The sequence below is a fragment of the Eptesicus fuscus genome, chromosome 16 (genome assembly GCF_027574615.1).
Source record: "Eptesicus fuscus isolate TK198812 chromosome 16, DD_ASM_mEF_20220401, whole genome shotgun sequence".
Taxonomy (NCBI): Eukaryota; Metazoa; Chordata; class Mammalia; order Chiroptera; family Vespertilionidae; genus Eptesicus; species Eptesicus fuscus.
In genome coordinates, this window is record NC_072488.1 from 59,292,062 (window position 1) to 59,313,091 (window position 21,030).

The following is a 21,030-nucleotide window of genomic DNA, read 5'->3' on the forward strand; positions in this document are numbered from 1 at the left end:
TCCTTATATCTGATCTTGAAACCAGAAGGATAGAATAAAAGGATAAAGAAAAGAAAGAGGAAATGAAAAGTCATATTGTTTTGTTGGTAGGGGCCTAGTCACCTCAAGCCCCTGACTTCATGCCCTGATTTCTTCCTCCTCTCATTCCCCTTGATTCCTCCCCAGAACGGGGAACTATCCATCTTTGTGACATCACCTCTATTGCTAAGCAACAGACTCAGGGGTCCACTAGCCCGGACAAAGGTGCTCGAAGAAGGAAGCTTTGGAGGAAAGAAGTCGCCAACATGTTGCGTGTTGTAGTGAAGTCTGCCAAGATTAACCCGCCCCTAACCCCCCCACCCAGACCCTGTGTGTCTGTCTACTTCAGAGGTAAGCACCAGGAGTCTGGATGGGAGAGAGACGCCCCAAGAGGCAACACGTATTCAATGAAAAAAAATAGGATTATTGGTGCCCTATTATGTGAAAGATGCTCTGTCTGACAGAAAGCTAAGGTGGACACCCTCCAGTTCTTTCATAACTTATCTTTATTACCATTATTTCTTTTATTCTGACATTTTTACTAAGGCATGGTTATGGAAAAAAGAGAAGATTAATACTTTTCTCAAATTATTACTCTCAAGCTTCTATGAAATAGGGTTATGCCACAAACTCAAGTTTAAAGAAAAAAAAGTACCTGCTTCATAGGATCAATGTGAGGATTTTATCTTATTATTTTTTAAATCACTTTTTATTTTCAATTACAGTTGACATACATTATTGTATTTGTTTCAGGTGTATACCCCAGTGATTAGACATTACATACTTAATAAGTGATCATCCTGATAAATCTCACATCCACCTGACAACATACATAGTTATTATACGACTAGGGGCCCGAGGGCACAAATCCTTGAAAGGAACTGTGGGCCGAGAGGCTGTGGTGGGCACAGGGGCAGGTCTTGGCCCATCCTCCGTGCCCCTACCCGGTCCCTCCCCCCATGGCCCCCAGTCCCCTGTCTGCCTGCAGCCAGTGGGACCACAGCGTGCAGGAGCAAAGAATTTTCAGTAAGCAACAGAGGCTTGCCCCATGACAGCGACCAGCACCCTGCCTTGGTCTGGTGCCCCCGCTCACTTGCTCCACCATCCTGCCGCCGATGCCCGCCACATTCCGTGCGCACCCTCTGGTGGTCAGGCATGTCATAGCGACTGGTTGTTTGGTTGTTCCACGGTTTGATCTATTTGCATATTAGGGCTTTATATATATATAGATTATTGACTATATCCCCTATGCTTTACATTCCCATGACTATTCTGTAACAACTAATTTGTATTTCTTAATCCCTTCACCTTTTTCACCCATCCCCTCCCAACACCCCTCTCATCTGGCAACTGTCAAAACATTCTCTGTATCTATGATTCTATTTCTGTTCTGCTTGTTAGTTTATCTTGTTTTTTAGATTCAATTGTTGGTAGATATTTATTTATTGCCATTTTATTGTTCATATTTTTTTTATCTTCTTCATCCTGTAACACAGACCCAGAGCTGTCTCTAGGCAAGTTACTGTCCAATAACTGAGCCAGAATGGGTCCAGTGGTTCCTACCAGAATGTTTCTCAGTTCTTCCTTCTCATCAATAGTTTTTAACTCGAGGTTATCAAATGGGTCTTCTTCACACTCAAAGTGAGCAGACTTGAAATCTGCCTTTGTGTGGGGTGGGCTGAGAACTTTCTGTTTCATGGCACTGCTGCTGACCCAAGTCGGGTGATGCTGCTATTGTGTGGTGAGGTGGCAAGGATGGGGCTAATAGGAGGTGGCATTGTGGCTGTGCTGTGAGTGTTGGAGAAGCTCATTTTGTTATGGCCCTCTGGGGCCACTCTTAGAATTCACTTCAGCTTCTGCTTCCTCAGCCTTACACTCTGCTTCCCACTGGGTTTCTTGGATTTTCTTAATATCTTCAGCCCACTCAATGGTTTTCTTGTCCAAGGAGAAGTCATACTATTCTTCTCTGACAACCTGCAAACAATCAGGCAGGGAGAAGCCAATAGGTAGACCCACTTTAGCTGGTGTTTTGAATTTGTCTCCTATTTTAAATGGGACATCATTAAGGTAACTGAAAGTCCCATGGAAATCCTCATCCAACTTCTTAGAAGCCATTTAGAACCTGAATGCCGCTGCCGCCACTGACCACGGTTCTGGCTGACGGCTCTTAGGGAGAGCGAACACCACCCTCTTCAACTCGCCCGCCCCAGGCCAGGCCGTCACCTTAGAAGCCAGTACCACAGCCGCCATGTTGAAGTCCTACTTCCCTCTCATTGAGCATTCTTATGGCCAGTGTTTTGAACTCTTCATCTAGTAGATTGCTGGCCTCCATTTTAGTTAATTGTTTTTCTGGCATTTCGTTCTGTTCTTTCATTTGGGCCATGTTTCTTTGTCTCCTCATTTTGGCAGCTGCCCTGTGTTTGTTTTTATGTATTAGGTGGAGCTGCTACATCTCCCAGGCTTGGTAGAATGGCCTAATGTGGCAGGTGTCTGTTAGGGTCCAGTGGCACAGCCTCCTCGAAGCTGAGTACTTGAGGTGTACCCTGCCCCTGTGTGGGTTATACACCCTCCTCTTGTAGCTGAGCTCTGATTGCTATTGGCATGTCAATGAAAAGTATTTATCCAGGCCAATCAGCTGCAAGGACTGGCTGTGACTACTGACCACCGACTTCCACCCACCTTGCTGTGCAAGGGTCCACCCTACAGAGCAAGACTTATTTCAGCAGGACACTGATGCCCACTGAGTCCACCCCTTGAGTGTCTTGCTTGTGGAAGTGGTTGGTGATGGTGCTTCAACGTGATCTGAAGCTGTCCACTGGGTGTGCTGGCTCTGGGGCCCCCAGGATGTGCAGGCCAAGGTCAGCCGCTGCCTGTGTCCTGCTTAGAGCCACATGGCATGAGCTAAAAAGCAATCTGCAAATGGCTGCCACTTGTGCTGGGCTTGGAGGTACCCAGGGGAGATCAAGCTGGGAACCAAGACTGGCTGCTGCTAGTGCCAGGCCTGGGGCCACTTAGCTAGAGGTACAGGGCTCTCTGAGACCAGATGCTGCTTGTTTTAGAGAATTTAGGAAAATCTGAAGCATGAGCCAAGATAGGCCATTTGTATGGAAAAGCCACTGGAAATAGCATGGGTGGGCTTGAAATTTGGGTGGGGCAGGGCCTCAGGGAATCACCAGTGTGTGTGTGGAGGGAGATAGTGTTAACAAGGTTGATGGAGTCTCAGATGTGGCATCTGCCTGCTCTGTTGGGGGAGGGCTCATCAAAGGAAAAGGCCTCTGCCAGCACTTCTGCCTGGGAGAAAGCTATCCCTCCAGCTCTCACCCTGATACCAGACAATTAAGTTCCTCCCCATAAGTCTCTGGTGCCTTTCAAGCTGCTGCCTGCCACCCCCACCCTACCACTTTCTCCCTGCCCCAGCTCAGAGGAAGTGAGTCAGAGTAAGGCAGTGTGTGAGCCCTTTAAGAGGAATGCTGTGGACTCCAGCAGCCTCTGTCTCACTCAGTTTCAATCCCCACTGGTTTTTACAGTCAGAAGTTATGGGGACTTCTCTTCTCAGCACTGGAACGCTGGGCTGAGGGGCCTGGTGTGGGGCTGGGACCCCTCGCCCCTCAGGGGTGACCTCCACAGCCAAGATATTCCTTCAGGTTTTTATCTGCCACATTTGTGTGTGGGACCAGCCTGTTCTGAGTCTCTGGCCCTCCGATCAGTCTCGATGGGGCTTCTTTATATCCTTACCTGTAGGACTTCCATTCAGCTCAATTTCAGGCAGTTCCCAATGATGGTTGTTCCGTAGTTTAGTTGTAATTTTGATGTGGTTGTGGGACAAGGCGAGATTGTGTGTACTGGAAGTCCCAATGTAAGGACTTTAATAGATAATATATGAACAACTCTTTCTACAACTTTTGAAAATTGCCCAAGAATATTAATTACTTTTATAATCAACAAAAATTTATATTTTCATAAATATAATGATTTTTGCTCCTCACAACAAATGCATGAGGCAAATAAGGGAAGTTTTATTGTCTCCATTTTTAATAGATAAGGAAAAAAGTCCAAGAAAGGTGGGAGGGAGGGCGTTAAAGGGTTATGAGAGAGAATGAAAGCGTTTATCTATATATGTAAAAGGCTAAGCAACCATCCGACCGTCCGACGGGCCGGTAGGTATGATGAACACTGACCACCAGGGGGCAGACACTCAATGCAGGAGCTCTTGAGCTGCGGTGACTTGGCAGCGGCAGTTCTCGGGTGACACACCCCAGAACCAGAGAGGAGGGAGCCAGATTCTTGCGTCACCCAAGAACTGCCCTCTTGCATCTGGGACCCCTCGGGGGATGTCAGAGAGCCGGGTTCAGCCCAATCCCTGCAGGCCAGGTTGAGGGACCCCACCTACTGCAGGGACCCTGCTCACTCTGCAGATGCCCTTCAAGCTGCAGCACCGCCCCAGGTGCAGCCGGCTGGGAAGGGACCATGGGAAGTTGGCTCCAGGGTATGTCCGGCCCGTCTCGCCCAGTCCTGCCCTGCCGGCCACCTTCTAATTAATTTTCTTTCCATGTGCACAAATCCGTGCACCAGGACACCAGTATCTTCATAACAAAGAGCTGGGATTAAAAGAGGAAGAAGAAAAAGAAAAATGAACCATCTATTGGTGAAGAGTATAGAAAGATGGTTTTCCAGGGTACGTGGGGAGTGAGAAGACTGGGGCCAAAAACAAAGGACAGTACTTTCTAAGAGAGACATGAGGCAAGCATGCGATTCCTTCCATTTATCTTTCTCTCTTTCTCTTTCTCTCTCTCTCCCCACAGCCCCCACCATGAGAAGAATCTTAAAGTAATGTAACAAGTAATGTAACAACGTAGAGGTTCTTTTCAGGGCCACAGACTGTTCTTTGCTAAAGATATTTCTGGAGGAGGGGGATTTAGCAGATAAAGAGCTTTTAACCCATTATCAGCGTGTTGGGATGTCTCTTTGGGTACACTAGGCTTTGCTCTGAGAATAAATAAACCCTTGCATCTCAGTGCCAGAACACAATAAAAGTTGATTTCTTGCTGTAAGCCCTGTGTGGATGGCACTGTCAGGCAGCTCTGCTGAGTGGTTTAGAGACCAGCTGCTTGCTTCTGTGGCTGCAAAGTCCCCCTGCCAGCAGGTGGTGAGTGTGGATTTGGGCAGTAGGGAGAAGGAGAATGGAGAGCCTCGTGGGAGGTTTTAGGAGCCAGGCCTGGCAGTGGTGAACGTGTCTCCCATGCCCCTTTGGCCAGTACATGGCCCCACCTGGCTGCAAGATGGCTGGGAACTATGTACTCAGGAAGAGACAGAAACAAACACAAAACATTATCTGTCACCAGGGCTGATGTCACGCTTATAAAAAGTGAGAAATTCTGAAACCCCCGAGGAAGAAGGAATCAGTGCCATTTCACACCTGCCATTATAGACTTGAAGATTTATCTTTTGTGTGTTTTTTTAATCCTCACAATGTCCACCTGAGGACATGCTTTTATTAATGTTATAGAAAAAGGAAGGGAGAGGGAGAGAGAGAGAGAAACATTGATGTGAGAGTGAAACATCAATTGGTTGCTTCCCACATGTGCTGGACTAGGGATCTAACCAGCAACCTGGGTATGTGCTCTGACCGGGAATCAAACCCGTGACTTTTTGGTGTACAAGACAACCCTCCAACCAGCTAAGCCACACTGCCAGGGTGACTCGAAGATTTTTAGAGCTTCCCACCTCTCTTTACCCCACTGGAACCTAGACTTTGAAATATTTCCTGTCCCCAATACCAGCCACTTCATGTCTTTGCAGATGTCAAGAAGAAAACTTCTGAGGGGGAAGGAAATAACCCCACATGGAACGAAGTAAGATGTACCAGGGCGAGCCCAGAGGAGGCAGTGACACCCAATAGTGAGGGAGAGGACATGGAGCCTCACCAGCTTTTCCCAAGGCTGGGCATCTTGGCCTGGGAGTAGCCTCTCAGCCGACAAGGCTGTGAAGGCCTGAGGGCCGCAGCAGCCACATCTGCCCACCGCTGCTCTGGCCCTTCTTCCCCACTCTGGGGATGGACCATGGTGTAGTCCGTCCTGTCCAACCTGGCCACCCTGATGTCCCCAGAAACCTGAAGCAGAGACAAGGCTGCCTGTGCAGGATCTCTGCTCACTTTCCATCCATCCACGTTCCCACTACCCCTTGGTCCCCAAACCTCTTAACTAACATGCCCACGACACTGCTGTTCAAGCTATGGAGGCCCAGGGAGGATGCCCAGCACCCTGGTAGCAAATGCCATCCTCTGAGGAAATTAGACTTGAGGGAGGGTCCTCAGCTTGAGAGAAACACTGTGCTAGCCTATTGTCCTGGAAGGATGGGAAGGGGAGGGTAGAGAAGGGATGCTGACTTCTCTGTGCCTCCCACAGACCCTAATTTGGCACCTCTGGGACCACCCCCTACAGAATGACTCTGTCCTGCAAGTCATCCTTCAGGACTTGTGCTCAGAAAAGAAAGGAAGGTAAGATGGAGAGCGGCACAGGAGCCTGACTCCCTAACAAAGCTACAGCAAGTCTCCTGCCTCTAATCCATAATTCAGGCACACGGACCAGAACCCACCCCAGCCAGCTACTTCAAAAAAAAAGGGGGGGGGGGGGGGACTTGTGGAAGGGTAGTGAGGCTAGGAGTGAAGATCAACTAGAACTAGGAAGGAGCCTAGGAGCTCAGGAGCAGCCTGTCTCTTCTGAAGCCACAGGACTCCCAAACCTCTGCGTCTCTTTGTCTATCCCATCAAGGCCCCATGCAGCTGAGACTGACATCCACTGAGATGGAAGCTATGGTATCCTAGGTCAATATTTCTACAAGAAAGAATCTAATTGGCCTAGTTTCAGTCAGGTGTCCACCCCCAGTCCAATCAGTTGCCCAATCAGCTGTTATTTGGCATAGTTCCCATTCAGGATGAGTGTGGGAGCAGAGCTTCTGGGAAGGGTGGGTTGGCAGGCAGAGCCAGTAACTAGGGTGCCCAATGCCCAGGGAGCCCCAAAGCCAATTCCCAGAGACTCGAGATCCTGGGTCCTCTCATGGCTGCTCCCCATCACTGCGTTCTTCCTTCGGCCCCTCTATGGGAAACACAGCCTCTAGGAGAGAAAACCATCTCTAGATAAAGGCCTGCTTGGGACAGGGAAGGACACCCCTTCCCCTGGCTCAGGCTCCCATACCTGCTCCTTATCTCCCCAGGTTCATTGGCTTGGTCACAATACTGCTCAAGCCCTTGGTGGTAAAACCAAGAGAAGTTCTTTTTGTGAAGGACCTGACCCTCCTCAACCATTCCATGAAGCCCACAGATGTGAGTTGGGTCCCAGGAAGGGTGGTTGGAGGATTGGTGACAACCTGAGAAACTGGACTACTCTGCTCCAGCAGAGGGCCCGTGACCTCATCCAGAGACTGCGTCCTGCCCTCAGGGGTCCCATCACACTGCCACCTTCTCCCTGACTTCCCTACTCGCCCGCCCACCCACTTAGACTATCTAGGTGATCATCTGCTGGGTGTCTGCGACTGTGCTAGGCCTGGGATACTAAAATGAATGAAACCCACAGTCTATTGGAGTAGGCACCACTCACGATCACAAGTGCTACAGCACAGTGCACAGGAGTGAAAAGAGCTAGGTCACTGAGGTCAAGAGGGGATGAATGATTCTGCTTGGAGGTCGTGGAAGGCTTTACAGAGGAGGTGGCTAAGCCACGTGGAAACAGACGAAGACCAACCAGATGAGAGCCAGCAAAGGCTATGTATTCAGAACTGGCTACAGCAAGGGAGTCAGCCACCATCACGTGGGTTTGGCAGAGACTCGAAGGCAGGCAGAGGAGAGGGAAAACTCTACAGCAGAAAAAGGGGAGACTCCCGGTGCGTGTGGATGGGTTGTTGTTGGCCTGGGAAAGCTGTAAGTGATGTCACTAGAAGCTGGGCATCCTATGTGATTGGTTAGGGTGCACATTTGGCTTTCTCCGATTAGTCCTAAGCTGGAAGTGGGGACAAAAATTAGGGCAGTTGCAGTTATTAATCAAGTCCTGGCCATTTGGGGCTGATCACTGTTGTTTGCTTCCTGGATTGTTGCTAGAGCTAGTGGTCTGGCTTCCTGTCAGTCTGATTTATAGCACACTGCGTCTGGGCTGGTTTCTGTAGACACTGGTTTGGTTTCCTGGGCTGCGTGCTGCAGATGGTGGGCAGAGTTCTGTTTTTCTATATGCTCTGGCTATTGTCCATTTGCCTATTCCGTTTCTCAGTATATAACCACCAGTTTATAACCTCCCTGCACCCCAGACTGCACAAGGCCCCATGGTGTGGCATTGCAATATGGCCAGCACCACTCCACCCTGGAGAACTGGGCATGAGCCCACCAGTCTGGGCTGGGTTTCAGTGCTGGCACTTGGCCAAGGGTTGCATGGTCTGGCGTATAGCTCCCTTGTCTTTGCCTTGTAGTGCACTATCACCCTACATGTGGCCCATATGACCAACCAGGATATTGAGAAGACAGGTATGGCTTTTCATGGAGCTTACCCCTGCCTTTCCCCAAGCTATAGCTGGATGGGCATTTTGGGACCTTCAAGACCCAACCCTTGAGGCCTACAGAAGGATTGTGACCAGGTTAGGGTCTAGAGGCCAGATCCCCAGACACAGCTGAGGCTATCTGTCCCCTCAATATGTCCATTTGTCATCTCTACACATGCATCCTCTATGGGATGCAGGGAGAGCTAAGGATGGCCATTTCCAAGAGCCCGCACGTGTGGAGAGTAGGGCCCGGGGTTACTAAGGATAGGTGGGGGGGGTCCATGGAATGTTCTGGGGCAGACATGTGTCCCTATCAGGTCTTGGCCATATTTTCAGTCAGAAACTAGTCTTTGTGGATAGAATAATAAAATGGGGGAAATACCTCCATGTCCTGAGCCAGCCCTGAGAGCTCACCCTGGACTGTGTTTCCCCAGGGGATGAAGACCTCCTGGGCGTAACGGCACTAGAAGCAGCCAGGCAGAAGCTGATGGTCCCCAGCTACGCTGTGCACAAGGAGCTGTCCTCAAAGCCGCAGCACTTTCAGGTTGAAAGCCCATGCAATCTGCATGACACCTCATGGTGTTCCCAAGTTATCCCACCTCTCCACAAGGTTGTGGCAGAGGGTTGGAGCTTCAGACCGGGCTACAGGTCCTTAGATTCTCACCGCATCCCTGCTCATCCAGGGGCCACTCTGGAGAACGTCTGCACATAGCTGAAGCTAGAGCCAGTCCCAGTGGAGCAATAGGAGGCACTGATGGCTGTGTACCGGCAGGTCCTGGCAGGTGCCGGGGAGACAGCAGAACGAGTCCACGGGATTCTTGACAACATAGGGCTAGCCACATCCAAGGTCAAATGAGCTGAAGGGGAGAGGTTGAAGGGAGTTTGAGTGGATCTGTGGGAAGGTCCATGGGTTCTACTGTGAATTCTGCAACCCCCAACTTCCCTTCAATCTGAAGCCTGTGACCTGACATTTCTGCCACGGTTTTGCCTGCCTCAGCCTGCCACTGGCTCAGGAGGCTGGGATTCCACCTTGACGACTCCTCTTCCTCACCCCACTCCCTGCATCCAGCCGCTGGCCAAGGCCAACGCTAACTTAATGCCACCCGACTGCTCCTACTTCTCCGTCGCCACTTCCATTCCTTGGCTTGAGCCATCACTTCCCTGGACCAAACACCAGGCTCCCAGCTCTCTCCTGTCCGTTCTTCAGTCAAAGCGGTCTTTCAGAGATGTCATTCTCATCAGCCACCCACCTGCTTAAAAATGTCCTTAAAAATAAGTACACCCCAATGTCCCCAGGACAAAAGCCAAACTCCTTACAATGGCTTCCCAGCTCCTAGATACACCAAGCCTGCCCCTCCAAGCTACCCTCTCTCTCCCCTGCCCCTGCCACGCTGCTCTAACATCCTGAACAACTCACCGTCCCCATCTCAAGCCTCTCTCTAGCCGCCAGGCCTTTGCACGTGCTGCCTTTGAAACTCCTTCCCTCTCCCTGCTGGCCCCATCCGTTTTCACCAGGCTAGTTTACCACAGGAGAGAAGAATATCAGTGTGCCTGTCACTCCCCTCCCTATGGCATAGTGATAAGGACAAGATGCTGGCATGAGGACTGGTAGCCTGGTTTGGCCCACTCTTGTCTCTGGTGCTCAGGTAGTTGCGGATGTGTTAGTCCTGGAGTTGATGGAGACACAGGCGATCTCATGGAGAGTGATCGGACCCACAGCCTGGTCTGGGAGCCCTGTATACTATTTACTACCTATAGTCAGGGGGCAAGCTCCCAAGACTGTGCACTGCTCTCCACTGCCATCACTATTTCCTCCCACCCCGGCTCCGCCAGCCTGGATCTTATGTGGCTCCAAGTTGCTCCTATCCCTCCTGCTTCTAATTCTAGGCTCAGATGTCACAGTCTCTTTACTGAGTCTTGGTAAAGTACATAAAAGCAGAGATTACACCACAGATTGTAGATTCAACTACATGAAACTTAAAATTTTTAAATTCCTTAAAAAGATCATAGATAAATAAAATCAGCCCTGGCCAGTGTGGCTCAGCTGGTTAAGCATTGTCCCATGCACTAAAGAGTCACCAGTTCGATTCCCAGGCAGGGCACATAACCCAGATTGTGGGTTAGATGCCTGGCCTGGGCGTGTATGGGAGGCAACCAATCAATGTTTCTCTTTTGCATTGATCTCTCTCTTTCTCTCTCTCTCTCTCTCTCTCTCTCTCTCTCTCTCTCTCTCTCTCTTTTCCTCCCTCCTTCCCTCCCTCTCCATCCTCTCTCTCAAATCAATAAAAAATTATAAAAAAGAAAAATAAATAAGTAAAAATCAACAAACAGAGCCCTAGCTGGTTTGTCTCAGTGGTTAGGGCATCTGCCTGCAGACCAAAGCGTCCCGGGTTCGATTACAGTCAAGGGCATGTACCTTTGTTGCAGGCTCCTCCCCGGCCCAGGCCCTGTTTGGGACACATGCAGGAGGCAATTAATCAATGTGTTTCTCTCACATCACTGTTTCTCTCTGTCTTTCCCCTCTCTCTTTCACTCTCCCTAAAAATCAATGGAAAAATATCCTCGGGTGAGGATTAATGAAAAACAACAACACACAGAAACATTAGACTGTTTTTCTTATTCTGTAACAAGCCCCTTACCAGTGGATAAGAAAAACGAAATCCACACAAGATGACCAGGACAAAGCAGTGGAGGTGACAGTTCCCAGAAGGAAACAGAGTCACGGCCATCGCCAGGCTTGTCTCCAGGCAGGCGGGTCCAGCTCCTGCCAGCCTTCTCCCTGTGGGCTCTCCTCTCCACAGCAGATGTTTCTCATCACAACATTTGGATCTTTTAGAGAGAACCCCTGTGGGAGAAGGGGAGCCCAAGTCCCCAACATCAGGGTCTCGTTTTGTCCCCGGCAGGTCCAAGTGAAGGTGTTTGAAGCCCGCCAGCTCATGGGCAACGACCTCAAGCCATTGGTGAAGGTGGTCATTGGAGGCCATCAAAACCACACACGCACCAAGATGGGGAACAACCCTTTCTTCAACGAGGTGGGCTGCACGGGCCCTTCAGGGCTGAATGGGGCACTTCGGCCAACTGAGCCTGGCGCGCTGGGCATTTCCTGCAGGCAGGCAGCCAGCTTGCTCCTTGACTGGAGTGTTTTCCTGTTTTCCACACACACTCACTGAGCACCTACAGAGTGGGGGGGGGAGCACTGTGCTTGGCACTGGGACCACCGATGGACAATTTGCGGGAATGATTGATAGAACTGTAGATGAGGGGAGGGAAGCCTGCACAATGCACTGGGGTCTGTCATGAATGGCACTTGGGAGCCACAGAGGGACTGAAGCAGGAGAGTGACAGAGCCAGGTTTGCATTGGGAAAGGAAGTTCTCACTGCAGCGGGGAGTGGTGGTGGAGAGGACTGACAGGGCAATCTGGAAGGAGACAGAGGTTCCACTCTCCACTCCAGGGCCCTAGCTGGGCCTCCGGCTGCTCACAACAGGTTCTCTGGAACCCCCACCCCGCCCTTTATCCAGGCAGGAAACCCTCCAGGAGCCGGCAGGCCCCTGCTTCCTGAGGAGGAGCGGGAGGGCAGTACACGCAGAGGGATACGGAAATGGGCACCTGACAGGAAGAAGCCCACCACTCTGAGCCTTTGGGCTCACTGAGAACCAACTCCATCCCCATCCTGTCCTTCAGATCTTCTTCCAGAATTTCCATGAAGTTCCTGCAAAGTTCTTCGATTACACCATCTTAATCCAGGTAAAGAACCAGAAAAGATGGGTCCACTCTCTCGTCCCACCTCAATCCAGGGAAGCACTTCAGTCCCCCCAGCCCCACCCTTAGAGCCAGAGTCACTGCAGATGGTCTTTCTGACCCCAGGGCAGCATCTCCACCACCTTCTTCACTCTCCTGCGGCCCAGACCCACATTCATTCATTCATTCATTCATTCATTCAGCAACTATGGAATGCCAACTGCTAGGCCCTGACCTGGACACTGAGGTAAACAAAGCAGCATCTCCCCATGTGCCAGGGCTCTCTCATGCCACCAGAGGACCCCCTAATATCCTCTCGAGGGGGCACATTCCACTCTTCTACCAGAGGGAGCCCGGGAACAGTGGTGAACATGTGTTTATCAGATGCCTCGTATGTCCCAGCACAGAGCTGAGGAGAAGGAGGAGGCCACCCCTCAAAGAGTTTCCACGTTGGTGGGAACACAGGCACACAGGAAACACCAGGACAGCAGGTGGTGAGAGTCGAGTGCCACACCTGGCTTTGTGTTGATCTTTGGGTTGAGCAAGTGAATTGGCCTCTTTAATCCATTTCCTCATCAGGAAAATGGAGCTAAAAACCGGAACCCCACAGGGTTTCTCTGACAACGAGAAGAAACCTGTGTGGATGTGCAGAACCAGCTACTGGGATGTGCCCTTGCAGGTCCTGCCCTGGGCGCGGAGGACACTGGGCTGTGTGAACTGACCTCTTTCTGGCCCTTCCCCTGCAGGTGCAGAACGCCTCAGCGATAAGAGCCAATTCGGAGATCGGCAGATTCCAAGTGAGCACTGGAGGAAGGGGGAGGTTTGGGGAAGGGTCACAGAGACCCACCCACCCTGGGCTCCACCCACAAGGCCAGGAAAGGACTTGGATTCTCGAGCGAAAGATCCAGCTTTGAATCCATCTACCTACTGGGTGACTTAGACAAGGCATTCTGAGCCTCTGCTTCCTGTAAATGAGGATGATAACTTCCTCAGCCACAGGGTTGCTGTGAGGATTAAAGCACATCACATTCCTGAGAACGCTGGGTGCCATGTTGACGTCCCCACACTTATAATGAGATACAGGTCAAGCCTCTGTCTCCAGGAAATGGAAGCAGAGGATCCAAAAAGGCCAACCTAATTGTCGGAGAAACCGGAAAGGCTGCTACCTGTGAGGACAGAGCGAAAGGTTTGCTTTGGAAAGACACAGGCTGAGATGAGGAAAGTTTGCACATCACAAAGGGCTGCGCAAAGATTCCCCAAATCCAGGAAGATCAGAAGAGGTAGGATTGCCAGGTTAAAGACAGGATGCCCATTAAATCTGAGTGTTAAACAGCAGGCACTTTGTAAATAGAAGTATGTCCCAAACACTGCATGGCTCCTCACAAAATATTGCAGGGGACAAACGTATACTGAAAAGTAGTCATTGTGTACGTGCAATTCAAATTTAAGCAGGCATCTGTATTTTTATTCAAATTTAAGCAGGCATCTGTATTAAACCTGGCAACCCACAAAAAGCGCTTCACCTGTTAGTGTCGCTGCAGGAGGAACACATGAGGCCGGAAGTGGTAAAGATTCTAAATTTATTGTTACATTTGTGACAGAAGGGCTGAGAACAAAATGCCATCAGCAGGCCAGAGGAAGGGGAGTGGGATATTTATGTCTACCGCAAAGGTCAGAGTAACCGGTACGACCAGGTGCAGGTGGGAGGGCGGGTGTAGGTGGTCCTTTGGAAACTGGGTAAGGCTATTGATGTCTTTTGAAATCTGTAATGAGAATAACAGGAAAACAGCCGGGAGGGGCGAGAGCCGTAAGCTGACTATAATGGAGCACAGAATAAAGAATGTGCCTAACATTCCAGCCGGTCTTGTTTTTTCCTGTAAGCTGGGCTTCCTATAAGCTGAGGTTGATGGAGGAGGCCGATCTCGCTCTTCTGTAACTTCTTCGTGGTTAGGTGGGATGTACTAGTAGCAATGTCCCTATTTAATCGGTGATTGAGGAAGGGGATGATATCTAGTGTAGGTCTGGAATAGCATCATTTTCCCTATATATCTGTTGGCAATTGCCTGAATGTGGTTTTGGAGGAAGGAAGAAAAGGCTCTTAGGATGCCTGGGCCAAAGATGAGTGCCAGGAAGAGCATTAAGAGGGTCCGACTAGAGGGAGAAGCCAGGAGGTCCAGTTAAGGTCTGTAGCCGGCTGCCCAGGATTCCGAAAGTTGTTGTCGGACTTTTGAGGCCCTGTCAACTAATTTCTTGGCTCCATCCCTTACTCTGCCAGACTGGTTGGCATAAAAACAGCATTTTTAAAGTACTAAGTACAGGGGAAAGATAGAGAATATGCCCAACATCACCCTTGGAAAAGGCCAACTTAGGACAAATTAAAGTTAAGTTACTTTCTCACTACTTGTAATAAGCACATGAACAGTCATGAACTGCCTCCTCCCCCTCCCCCCCACCCGCCCCCCATCTTACTCTCCAAGCCACAGTGCAGGCTTTTGACAAAGGTAAGGTGACCAGATTTTAACATTGGTAAAGCGGGACACCATTGACCGGGGGGCGGGGGGGGGGTTCCTTTTTTTTTTTTTTAAATATATTTTATTGATTTTTTTACAGAGAGGAAGAGAGAGGGATAGAGAGTTAGAAACATTGATGAGAAACATCCATCAGCTGCCTCTTGCACACCCCCTACTGGGGATGTGCCCGCAACCAAGGCACATGCCCTTGACCGGAATCGAATCTGGTACCCTTGAGTCCGCAGGCCAACGCTCTATCCACTGAGCCAAACCGGTTTCGGCCCGGTGGGGGGGGGGGGGGGGGGCGGGGTGTAATCGCTTTTGGTTTTTTTAATAAAAGGAAATTCACTTCTTAGATCATCGTTGAATTTGCATCCTCTTTTCTTACTCATTATGTTAAAAATCTAAAAAAAATAATTTAAAATTATATTATAAATTATTATATACATATTGCTTAAAAACACAGTAAGTAGGTACATAATTACATGAACATATTTTATTGTTAGTTTATAAATTAAATTAATTTGATTGTTATAAAGTAACTATATTTTAAAAATTATTTTAATCCTATATTTCTTTCTAAATAATAACAATACTAACTTGTATTATTTTTCCTCTGAATTTGCCGTAACGTAAGTCGTGTCACTTTCAAGGCCGGCGCTAGACTTTTTGCCGCTACTATAAAATATAAATAATACGAGTACTGTCTGCTAAATTCAAGAGAATTTATGTATTTATGAAATAAATAAGTAAATTACTTACCTAAATTATCTGAATAGCTGACTTGTAATGACATCACTTGTTTAACTAGCTCACTAGCACGCAGTACGATGTGTATCGTCTGAGAGACAGTTACAAAATGTTTTCGTCGTTGCCAATCCCAAAATATGCCATTGTTCATTAAGTCCAAACAATGGTGGTCGAATTCTAACAACTGATCAACAATGCGAACTTTGATAAGCAGTTCTCAACAATTATTTGTTATTATTAAAGTTTAACATTATAAAATTAACAAAAATAATATAAAACTCATATTCTGGCTAAATAGCCACATGGCCGCCAAAAACCGTATATTCCCTTCCCGTTCTCCCGCCGTTCCCTAGCTTGTCGTGCATTCTTTCCAAAAATCGGGACTTTTTTAAAACGCCGCGGTACGCGGGACAAATTGTTAAAAATCGGGACTGTCCCGCCAAAAGCGGGACGTCTGGTCACCTTAGACAAAGGCCACTGTGAAATTTTCAGAGGATAACCAATCATATGAATTGCTGAGTAAAATACAGAGGGCAGAAAAAAACCTGAGCTTTTTTAAAAAAATAGGTCACTTTTTTGGAAATTTTCAACATACGCACAAGTAGAGAGAATAGTATAAATTCCACCTCCCCATCACTCAGCTTCACCGATTCATTGCAATCGGTTTTTATCCACACCCAGCCCGTTGCTCCAGCCCCACTGAATTACTTTGAATCAGATCTCAGACATGACAGTTTAATTTCAAACATTTCAGTGTGTAGTTCTAAAACATACCTTATTAAGCATAACAAATATGACTATCACATCTAATTAAAAACCTTTCTAATTTGGAGTTCAAATTCCCCTAATTGTCTTGTGAATTCCTTTTACAGTTTGCTCAAACCAGGAACCAAACCAGGTGCATACATTGCAGTTGCTTAAAATGTATTATCAGGACTCTTTTATCCTGTCGGTCCCATCCCCCCTTTTCCTTTCAATTTATTTATTAAAGAAACAAATTTGTCCTATAGAGTCCCCCTCCCGCTGCCCCTTCTGGATTTTGCTGATTGCATCTCCAGAGCATCAGTTCTCAGGTCCCTCTGCCCAGGGAGGGAGGCTTCACCAGACTTGGGTCAATTATTTGGCAAGATGACTTCAGCAGGAGGCACAGAATGTCTGTTGGTCTCTCTTTTTATGTTGGTAACAGCTATTGATGACCACTGCCTAGATCTACTGCTTCATTAGGGATGACTGAAGTTTTGGGTGTTTTTCTAGGGGTGACTGAGTTTTGTTTCCTTCCAGCTTTATTGAGGTATAATTGACATATAATGAATTATACACATTTAAAATATATAATTTGATACATTAAATAATACATATACATCCGTGAAACCACCGTCATAATCAAGATAATGAACATACCTGTCACATCAATCATCCCCAAAAGTTTCCTTGTGTCCCTTTGTAGTTTTTGCCTCTAACCCCCAACTCACCCCCTCCCATCCCCAGGCAACCAATGCTCTGCTTTCTGTAACTACAGATTGCTTTGTACTTTCTATAACTTCATATAAATGGAATCATACAGCATGCACTTTTTTTTTGTTTGACTACTTTCACTCAGCATAATTATTTTGAGATTCATCCACATTGCATATATCAATAGTTCATTTCTTTTTATTGCTGAGTAGTATTCCATTGTATGGATATACCACAGTTTGTTTATCCATTCATCTGTTGATGAACATTTAGATTATTTTCAGTTTTTGGCTATTACAATAAAGCTGCTATAATATATATAAAAGTCTAAGTGACCATTATGACCAGTCAACTGAACAACCAGTTGACCGGTTGCTATGATGCACACTGACCAACAGGGGGCAGATGATCAATGCAGGAGCTGCTCCCTGGTGGTCAGTGTGCTCCCAAGCTAACCTCCTGCGGTCCCTCCCCTGGCTGACCAGCCCAATCGACCACAATCGGCCACAATCGCCGGTCAGGCTGAGAGACCCCACCCATGCACGAATTCATGCACCAGGCCTCTAGTTGATGTATAAATCTTAGAGTGGACATATGCTTTAATTTCTCTGGAGTAGATATATAGAAGTAAAATGACTAGCTCTAATGGTAGGTGTATGGTTAACTTTGTTGTTGTTTTTGTTAATCCTGACTCGAGGATATTTTTCCATTGATTTTTAGAGAGAGTGGAAGGGAGGGGGAGAAACAGAGAGAGAAACATCATTGTGAGAGAACACATCTATTGGTTGCTTCTTGCACATGCCCCAACCAGGGCTGCAATCGAGATATGTACACTTGACCAGGACCCTTCAGTCCACAGGCCGATGCTCTATCCACTGAGCCAAACTGGGTAGGGCTAAAGAAAATTCTTAATGGTGTTTTTCTAAAATTCCAAACAAGCTTTATCATTTTATATTCCCATCAGAGGTATATTAGAGTTCCAGTTGCTCCACATTCTCATCAACACTTGATATAGTACATCTTATTTTTTTTTTTAGTCATTCTAATTATGTGTAGTTGTTTCTCATGGTGATACACTTCCCTGATGACTAATTATGTTGAGCATCTTTTCATGTGCTTATTTGTCTTGAATATATCTTCTTTATCTGTTCAAAATGTCTGTTCAAATTTTTTGCTTGTTTTCATTGGGTTGTTTTCTTACTATTGAGTCTTGAAATTGTCTTCTATATTCTTAAGTCCATTATCAGATATACGATTTGGAAATATTTTCTGCCAGTATATGACTTGTCCTTTCATTTGTTTGATAGTGTCTTTCAGAGAGCAGAAGATTTTTAAATTTCAATGAAGCCCAATTTATCAGATTTCTTTTATGAATTGTGCTTTTGTTGTTGCATCTAAGAAATCTTTGCCTACTCGATCCAAGGGGGTATGGTTTTAAAGCAGGCCTAACATGCAGGATCTGGGGACTGCTCTGTGGACCCTTTAGATGTGAGCTACAGGGGTGGCCTTGCTCCATAGTACATCAGTGCTGTACCACATCCTCCAGCCTCAGTCAGAAACCTTCTCACAGGAAAAGGGAAAACTCATAGTCTCTCTGCCAACAACTCTCTTGACCATTCTCTTCCCCAGACAAGAGGAGCCCTTCCCACACCCAGGGCCAATGCTGTGTTGCCAGGCAGTGCTGCGTGGTGGTTAAGTGTCCTTCCAATCCAGGCCTCCCCATTTACCAGCTGGAAGACTGATCACTTCCCTCAAACTCACTATCTTCCTCGGTAGAATAGAGGAGACATGGACCAACTTCTAGCTTGTTGCAAAGACTTAAAAAGTTAGGGCAGGTCAAGTGGCTAATATTGTCATCAGCGTAGCTGGTATTACAAATCTTGGCGGGAGGTGCTAATTAATCTTTATTCCACTCTTGTCTTTTCAGACAGATATTGGTTTTATCTACCATTCTCCAGGTAGGTAAATAGTTGTTGCAAATATGTGTGCCTTCCAAGAAAGACCAGGCCATGTGTCAAAACATCACAAAATCTCTGTATGTTCAACATATGGGGAGAGTATTCAAGGGTGTGAATTATCTTCCATACTTGATAATATTTTATGGTACTTCATGGCATCTTATCTTGTTTTATAAGAACATCTTTCTCTTTAAAACTGAAGAAATCCCTTTGGGTCAAACGCTAATATTTTAATGCAGCCTTGGGCTGACTTTTTTTAAATTTTTATTTATTTATTTATTGATGAGAGAGAGAGAGAGAGAGAGAGAGAGAGAGAGAGAGAGAGAGAGAGAGAGAGACATTGATTTGTTGTTCCATTTATGTATTCATTGGTTGATTCTTATATGTGCCCTGACCAGGGATTGAACCTGCAACCTTGGAGTATCGGGATGACGCTCCAACCAACTGAGCTACCTGGCCAGGGCCAGCCTTGGACTGACTTTCTATTTTTGAGTTCATTGGGGAATTGAAGTTTGAGCAGAGATTTCCTCTGTGACCTGGCCATAACATACCAGGTTAACGTTGGGACTTAAAGTTGGGGAGAATTCTTGTCTTTCTCAGACCAGGATAGTAACAACTGTATGTTCCCAGAATGAGAAAGAGGGGTCCCTGTTTTCTAACGGCATTAGCAGGCAGCCTGGTGAGTGCACTATCTTGGCTTAATGGTAGGAGTGACTCTCATTGTCCTACTACTGGATAGCAACCAATATATGAGACATGTTTGCACACCCCTCTCCCACACAAACAAAGCTTGGTTTCAGGGGAGAATAATGGAGACTGGAAGCTGGTCTCCCATGGACCCTCTGCCTCTCCAGGTCACGCACTCCACAGGAGGTGGTTAGGCCTCTGCCAGCCAAATGAACCCAACAGTGGTGTGAGAGGCTACCTGAAGGTCACCATCTGTGCTCTCGGTGTGGGAGACCAAGCCCTGGTGAGGCTGCCCCCCATACCCAAGTAACACTTCCTACCCTGACTGCTTCTGTGGGGCACCCCTGGGCCTTCACATGCTTTCATTTGTCCACGGTGTCACTTCAGACTTGTCCACTTATTCCCCCCAGTGGCCTTGGCCGTGACCTCCCTGCAACTTTGACCCTGTCAGCTCTCTGGTCTCTCTAGGTAGATCAAAAGCTGCCCTATGATGCTGATGACACCAAAATTCACATCTTGAAGTCAACAATGGTCCCGATGAACCTGGCCTACTTACAGTTCTTCATCTACTGTGCAGAGGACCTTCACCTCAGTGAGAGTCAGGGTGGCAGGGAGGAAGCAATTCTGAGGTGCCCTACGTGGTGGCACCCTAGGTCCCCATGGGGTTTGCCTGTTCCATATGGACACTAATCTAAGACCTGGGGTGAAGGAGAGGGTGAAGCTAAAATCCACCAAGAGTAGTTTTATGGAGGCCCCATCACACCCATTAAATTGGGCTGTATATTCCTGACCTGTCTTTGATACTCAGGAGCAGAAGTTCACTATGCCAGCCCCATCCCTCTGCCTTTATGGGTCATGACACAGAACAGCACACACAGAGACAATGAAAATGGGAGAGGTCCTGCCAGGGGGCGCCAAACCACATTATGGGGGAGGGTTTTACGTTGTTCTATCACCTCTCCATTTCCTTGTCCTCAAAAAAAAAAAAAAAAAAAATGCTGTCTCAGAAATCTTTTAACTTCTTGTTTACAGAGAAACACCATTTAGTGAGTCCAATGTTGGAAGTGGAACTAATTGGGGAAAAGGTAAGTGTAGAAAGGGTGTGTGGCTTAGAGAAATGGTCACCTAGAAAGAAATAGTGTGGGGGTAAGACTCGGTTGGTAGGCAGGACCCCAGGAATCATCTCCCAGTTCTTCCATTAAAGGGCCATGTGATCCCACTGGACCAGGAACTCTGTGAAGGTGGAGCCATGGCTTAGCCACTGCCTCCCAGAGCTGTGCCCAGTGCCCAGCGTGGAGAAGATGCCCCCTGAAAACCAAAGATACAAATGCCTGATGAGTGAGTGACTGAATGAAGCAACATGCTGCAAATGAGCCTCACTGAACCCGG

At 47.7% G+C, this 21,030-nt stretch overlaps 1 protein-coding gene across 1 annotated transcript in view; it reads left to right on the top strand.

Annotated features, from left to right (window-relative positions):
- The first annotated feature begins 283 nt into the window (after positions 1-283).
- FER1L5 (fer-1 like family member 5) overlaps positions 284-21,030 on the top strand; it is a 51,068-nt gene continuing 30,321 nt past the window's right edge. Inside the window, exons 1-13 of the mRNA XM_028132721.2 lie at positions 284-369; positions 5,818-5,870; positions 6,423-6,514; positions 7,231-7,339; positions 8,473-8,527; positions 8,976-9,085; positions 11,445-11,573; positions 12,225-12,287; positions 13,028-13,078; positions 18,924-18,954; positions 19,809-19,924; positions 20,110-20,233; positions 20,674-20,726. Of these exons, the coding sequence (XP_027988522.2) occupies positions 285-369; positions 5,818-5,870; positions 6,423-6,514; positions 7,231-7,339; positions 8,473-8,527; positions 8,976-9,085; positions 11,445-11,573; positions 12,225-12,287; positions 13,028-13,078; positions 18,924-18,954; positions 19,809-19,924; positions 20,110-20,233; positions 20,674-20,726 (1,071 nt within the window). The 5' untranslated portion in view covers position 284. The remainder of the gene's footprint in view (positions 370-5,817; positions 5,871-6,422; positions 6,515-7,230; positions 7,340-8,472; positions 8,528-8,975; positions 9,086-11,444; positions 11,574-12,224; positions 12,288-13,027; positions 13,079-18,923; positions 18,955-19,808; positions 19,925-20,109; positions 20,234-20,673; positions 20,727-21,030) is intronic.